This window comes from Pogonomyrmex barbatus, unplaced genomic scaffold (assembly GCF_055798465.1).
Source record: "Pogonomyrmex barbatus isolate J1 unplaced genomic scaffold, ASM5579846v1 scaffold1, whole genome shotgun sequence".
In the NCBI taxonomy this organism is placed as follows: domain Eukaryota; kingdom Metazoa; phylum Arthropoda; class Insecta; order Hymenoptera; family Formicidae; genus Pogonomyrmex; species Pogonomyrmex barbatus.
The window spans coordinates 7,323,305-7,330,510 of NW_028297098.1; the positions used below are offsets into that span (position 1 = coordinate 7,323,305).

The 7,206-nt window shown below is 36.2% G+C and overlaps 1 protein-coding gene across 2 annotated transcripts; it reads left to right on the top strand.

Moving 5' to 3' along the window:
* The first annotated feature begins 609 nt into the window (after nt 1-609).
* Nucleotides 610-3,224, top strand: LOC105433167 (uncharacterized). Of its 2 annotated transcripts, none has more exons than XM_089085168.1 (3): nt 610-962; nt 1,470-1,663; nt 2,764-3,224. In XM_089085168.1, exons 1-3 carry the CDS (start codon nt 955-957, stop codon nt 3,039-3,041), a joined length of 480 nt encoding a protein of 159 aa, XP_088941294.1. In that variant the 5' UTR covers nt 610-954; the 3' UTR covers nt 3,042-3,224. The 2 variants fall into 2 exon arrangements, with proteins under 2 accessions (XP_088941294.1, XP_088941293.1); XM_089085167.1 differs by having other exon boundaries at nt 613-1,001.
* Nucleotides 3,225-7,206: the final 3,982 nt, after the last annotated feature.

The window sequence follows — 7,206 nt, forward strand, 5'->3', positions numbered from 1 at the left end:
GTTATCCTTTTAATGTCCGTGTCTGATCGAAAAGATGATCGATGCGGCGGGTTGCGACGATTAAAGAATTCTAAAAAAAAAAAAATAAATGTCGTTGTTATGGTTTAATGAAAGAATGATGTCATTTAACTTAATTTGCAACTATTGCGTGCAACGCAATATAAATATATTATATCTTGCACACACATACATATATATATATGTGTGTGTGTGTGTGTGTGTGTGTGTGTGTGTGTGTGTGTGTGTGTGTGTGTGTGTGTGTGTGTATATTTATATTTATTATATTAATAAATCTGTATATTATAAAATATTGTTAATTGAAAAAAAATCTAAAAATATTAACAACTTAACAGAAATCAAGAAAATATACATATATTTTGTTTGTGAATTTTAAAAATTGCTTTTCTAGTTTTTCTAAATAAAATAGATGTTAAATCGATCCGCATCTTTCATTTCTTAATCTTTATCGCTATTAAACATTACTGTGGAACAGCTTTTTTTTTTTTATTTCTTATAGTTTCTCTCTGCTAGCTTCATTATCTCCCCAATGACGTTACCCGGCGATTCTACGGAGAATTCCGCCGAAGTTTTCGCACTCACTAGTTTCTTTAGTTACCGATTGTGCGATGTGCGAACACGTACGTACACGGCCATGGCGTAACGGCTTCGATAATATCGTTACCCGAGAATGTCAGTTTGTGTATATATATAAGTGCAGAGAAGCGGCAAGGCGCGACAGAACGTTAGCAGCGCTTAGTTGCAATATTGCCGATCACCGTTCCGCCGGTGCACGCGGGATAAGGCAGCATAAGGTGCGGTATCCGCTGTGATCCAACCGGATCTCCTTTTACGCACTTGGATTGTGACAACTGCGGAAAAGGCGGCTCAATTTTCTCCACATACATCGCTTGTTTAGCGAGCGGCGAAGATCCGGAGAGGAAACCCGAGACAAAAATGATCAGGCAAGTCTACACCGTGCTGATCGTTGCATTATTGGCCAGGTCAGTTCTTCTCTCAACAGAAATACATCCTACTATTTCGTTTTCTCTCTCTCTCTCTCGGATTAACCGGGTAAACGAGCACGAACAAAAACGAACGAGCAACTTGCTGCGAGTTACTTCTGAAGCTGTTTGAGTTTATTGAGGCAAGTTGTTGTTCGTTCATTTTTGTTCCCGCTTGCTGAATTTGGTTTTAAACGCCGATAAGTTGATAAGATTTTCCAGTTAAATACGCCTAGTAGTTAATGTTTTGTCAATGATAACTGTTGTAGATGTCGCGTCATATCGTCGTTTATTCTTGATTAGCACGTATGAATCATCGCTTTGCATAGGTGTGCAAACTATATAGTTTGCCACAATTACGCAAGCACGAGCAAATAACAACGAAGAATACAGTGCATTATTAATCTCTAATGGTTTTTTTCATTAATCTCTAATGGTTTAATCTCTAATAATCTTTTCGTGTTGTAGTGCGCGTTTAGGAATGGGCGCTCCGGATTGGTCGAGCGATTTGACACGCAGTCTCAATCGTATGACTCAAGATATTAATGAACAAGTGCAACATTTTACCCGAAATTTGCACGCGCAAATAGAGGAAAACGTACAGAGGTCATTGCAACCGGCGCTCGAACAAGTTCAAGAAACAATTAACAACTTACCGAGAGGTAATCGATCGTAAGATATTTTTATTGACTGACGTTTCATATTGGGATCACGTTTGAAAGCGTAAATATGTAATAAAAATTAACCAGCTATTTAATAGCGTAATACATAATTTAATTTGCATTTAATATAAAGAGATAATCTAAAAGAGAGAACATAATGAGAAAACATAATTAAATCTTTACTCAGTTTATGCATAATTGATCTGTTAAATAACGGAGATATAACAGAAATCTTGATATCTTTACTGAAGCTACTCATCAAATTAAATAGCCGCATTACTTTCTTTTACGTCGGATTATTTTTATTATTGATTCTTTGTTCAATTTAACATCTTTTAAATCTCTATTTAGTTTATTTAATGTGTATTTAATGTTTTTTTCCAAACATATTGAACTTTAATATTCTTGATTATTCGAGTTATTTTTCCATTTTTATCTTAATATGTAAAAACGTAATCTCTTTCCTGTCGCATGCGGAAGAAAGGTCAACACGTTTACATAATAGTTCAATGCTTATCGGCATTCTTTATTGTTCTTTTTCTTAAGAAAGATAAAGAGACGGGAATTCCAAAATCACATCTCGTTTGCCGCGCAGTCGACGTTTCCTTTCACCATCGGCCATGATACGGAGCAGACACTTAGCATTCTCTCCTAGAGATCTCAATGCGGCCGGTGTCTTTTTTTCCGCTCGATCGGCCCGTTAATTCGTTACCGACGTTTAATTCCGCGCGTTTATCTATGCAATTAGCGCGTAGCTATATCCTCGAGCGTATCGAATCGAATCGCGTTATCGGCAATGGACATCGACAAAAATTTAATCGCCGTGAAACCCATTTGAAATCAAGCGCCGACAATTGATGACATTGTAATTTAAAAGCAATTACTCAGGAATATTATATGAGATTGTTCATTAATGAGATTGATCATTATATGAGATGTCTCTGAGAGTTGCTAGCTCGACTAGCTCGAACGAAAGTCTACTGCCGTATTATGTTATCGCTAACTGACTGTTATCGGTAACCGATGAAATTACAGTTTCCAAGAAACTTTTCTTTCCAAATGAGATGTCAAATTTTCTCTAATTTCTCCTTTGTTCTCAGATGCACATGGACGTATAATAACAAATGGCAATATAATAAGCAATGGCAATATAATGAGTATCACTTCTCAAAACGGTATATCGAAAATAGTCATGTCCGGTCGCACACCAGATGGAGAACCGTACGTGCGCATTATCGAAGAACGACACGAAGGGAATGTTCTTTATCACAGCGAAACTACTTCCAATCCAAAAACAGGTGCCTCTGAGAGCATTCGCTGGAAATTGGACCTCGCAACTCCAGGCGCCAAGCCTGAGATTCTGACGGATGAGAAATAAAAAATATGCTTTTATTATTATATCCTGTATTACGTTGCATCACTTGCTTTGCTTAACTTTTATATAAGAGAAATTATGCTTAATTTATAACAAACTTGAAAAAGAATGATAAAGTTATAATTGTGAAGTGTTAATAGATAATAAAATAGATAGTAGGAGGAATTACAAGTTTCAACTGTAGAATGTTTTTGAATTTTTATTCTTTGGAATCCGGCAGAAAAATATGTTTTCTTTGCCATCCTGGCGTTAAGAAGGTACTATTACGTCGAAATATGTTTGATAAGCGTGCAGCTTTGCACGCTTCTCGGAATATCGTTATCTCTCAGACGAGAAGGCAGACCGATCGTAAAGTGCGACAATAAAATCATGAGTTATGCGGTGGGGAAAGTCACACAATTATCGAGTTGCGCAAACTGACGAAGCGGAGGAAGCGACGAATTTTTAATTACGATTTTGAGGAGGCAGCTTGGGATAGTAAATTTTAATTAAAAGAATATACATTAAAATTATCAACTTTACGGGACTAATCAATAACCATTTATTGGAGTTTCCTATTACGTGTATTCAGCTGAATGAAGCAGTGGTGACAAAAATTTTCCCAATTATACTTCACTACCGAATATGGCTTTTCTTGAATAATAATAAATTACTAATGTTTTTTATATTTTTCTTAGTAAAATTAATTATTGTAATAAAACGTGGCATATTATTATTTTATTTCTTTCAACCACGCAGTAACAATGTTATTTAAAAGTTTAACAATTGTGACGTAAAAGAATAATATATATTATTTTCACTATCACGCATTTTATGTTAAAAGAATGCTTAATAAACAAACATAAACAGTTTACGTGACGGTGATACGTGATTGATGCGTTTTGACGCGTTTTATGTCCGTTTAAAAATGTTGTAAATGTTAAAATCATTATGTGTGTTCGTAAAACATACGAAAATTTATCATTTAACCATTATAAAATACGAAGTGGCCAAAAAGGCGGTCGTTTCAATTGGGCAAGGCGAAGAAAAGTGATGAATAAAAAACAGGCATAAATTTGCGAGAAAGAGGTTTGACCAATAAAGAATCATTTGTTACGATATACGACTACGAAATTTTCAGGAAGACATGGGTGGATACCGTTCGTGTTTCGACGCATATGCAGAATATATGTACGAACGTGATACAAACGCAATATACATGTATATATCTTTTTTTTCATGCAATGGCGTCGATGCAATTCTATCGAACAATAAAATGTTATTCAACGCATAATTATACTTATAAGTGCCATTATCAGTAACGATAAAAATATATGCATGTTCATATTTGTGATATTTCTACAGCTCTTTCGTGAGGACGTTTTATTTTAACGTAACTGCAGCATTCATTAACATATGTATAGAATTTTTTAATATGCTCATAAATGTCGTTAAAGGCTGCAAAAACATCAACAGCATTATTTTCCTTCGCGTTTTGCCATAAAGTAACATTCATCACGACGCAATTTTTCACGATTTTATTTTCATGTAAATGAAATCTGGCGCTAAGTTCATTTCCTAGGTGAGCAAAAATACGTGAATTTGGCGACATTGAAAGCAGAGAATTACAAAAATTATGAGAAATAAAATTATGAAAGCAGCAAAACGAAACACATCCTGAAGAGATATGTATCTTGCTCGTAAATATTGGGTTACTCGAATAAAAATGAATAAAAACGAAAGTTACAGCGGTTTTATGAGCGTGGAAGGCGAGCTTTCGAGGTGATACGTACTTTCTTCCCACTTTCTTCCCTTTCGCCGTTCGCTTCTACGCCCTTGCCGATAGAATTTACATACGCATACAAAGGGATACGTAATACGAGACTCTCTACGCGCTTCGGAAAGGGATACTCCCACATGAGTTTGGTACGTGCGAGATCGCTCGGTCGGTTTTCGATTTTTCTTTTTTAATGGATGCGGGATTATTGTCTACGCGTGACCACGAAACTCGTGGGCGTAAAATGGAAGGGACTGTCGTACATCAGTTATAGCCCTTGAAATTTGATTACCTTGTAATATAGAAAATAGTGAAACTGTAAACGTGCACTGATAGAGACGTATATATACACATTTAACTGATCTCTTCGTCATCTTTTTTTTAAAATAAATGTTCCGGAAAAATACTCGTAACAGAATCGATTGATATGAGTGAATTAGAACTTCTGCTTTCATTTAAAATAATCTATGAATATGATAATTTAAATGTATAACGATTTGGAGATAATTTTTATTGAAATTATTATTATGGCGCGATTGTTGTTCATTTTCACATCTTTTTCTTGTGAGAAAGATATAGAATTAATCAAAATATTTAGCTTACATTATAGTCTTTGAAAATTTATTTATTTTTTTCTAAAGAATTTGAAACATTTGTGACATTATAAATGAAAAATTGTTCAATTAAAACATTTTACCTTCTTTCTTCCCTTCATCGTTCGTTCACGTAATTTCCTCGTGGACGGTCGAATAACTAAATGCGTGTTCTCGGGCGATGTACAAAATAAATATTCTTTCACCTTGCACATCGACAATATATTTCTGCCGTGAGCGAAACGCACGGTTTTCGAAGCGAAACTTCTGTTTTCCTAATCAAATTGAGTGCTTTTAAATAGCCAGCGAATAGAATCGGGATCGCGAGATACAGAGGTTGTTATTCGAAAAGCCATGCTCACGAGATACGCGCGAGTATTATTTTTGTATTTTACTTCTTTTTTAGCGCATTCTTAAAGTTAAAGTTTCACGGTTAAGTTATTAAAATGCATGACTCTCGCGGAAGCTCGACGAGATGAGACCTTTACAGCGGGAACATCTCGTTAGGGATGTTAATTTGTCAGGGCCGGTGACACAGGGATTTCAAAATACGTTGTTACAGATGGTAATCGTCGGAAGGACATAGAAGAGTTCTCCCGGTGCGATAACGGAAGCATCGAGACGAAAGGAGAAGCAGAGAGAGAGAGAGAGAGAAAGGAACGCGCGAGTCAACGGAATCCTGATTTACGAACAGGTATGGAATCCATAGGAAGACTTTTTTCTTTCGTACAGAAAAAGGGTTTCCTAGAAGAAGCAACGTTTAAAATATGGCTCCCGCCATTGTGATATAAATGCCGTAAGAATCGCCGTCGCTTTGTCCTTGTCTCGTTTAACACGAGAAAATATACGGAGACTTCACATATGAAAATTTTTTTATTTTTTTATTTTTTATTTTTTTATTATTTTAATACCTGGAAATAAGATGAAGAGAAATAGCATTATCTTAATGTTTATGTATGATCTTCAATTTTTCTCTTGACATTTAACGCATTTAATAACGCAGATAGATATTATTTGATAAAACTGTTTTAATAAGATCTTGTAAACTGTCTCTTACATAACGTAGCTCAACAGCAAAGGAGCTAATTGCTGAATGATCTAATTGCTGATAAGATAGTTTTCTACTTACGCTGATTTCAGAATCACTCTCATCGCTACGATTACGCGATAATGAGTCGGTCGATGTCTTCATTCCATGTGACTTTTTATATCAAAATGCCACGATAACGGCACTAATTACTACGGAGATAGGGTAAAGATATTTACGTGTTCTTCTTCCCCATCTGCACACACACACACACACACACACACACACACACATACACCATACCCCCCCCCCCCACACACACACATACACGTGTTGCGAGTGCAAGATGATCTGGTCTCGGAAGTAATAACGCGCGATTGTCCTCCTTTTTTGGCCCCCCTTTATATCTTCGGCCCAAAGTGGCAAAGTTTTTCGAAATTTCATCTGGACTCGCGTCTCCATCGCTATATTAATTTCTACTTTATATGCCGATTGCAACGGCATGCTACGAACCGGAGCATGAACGCGCGTCCCGTAACTCATCGGAAATTATGTGGCGCGCTTCGATATTTCGTTACTTTACGAGGGTGCAGCCTCGGCACTCCTTCTTCTATTCTTCCTCTCTATCTTTCCATTTCACGTTGAGCTTTTCGGATCATGCGCGAGTGGATTTCAAAGATTGGATGCGCTCAGAAATTGAAGAACATGGGATTTCGAGTAGATTTTCGATTACCAATTCTGTAAACGCAAAACTATACAATGATAAAGAACGAACGCAAATATTTTTACATT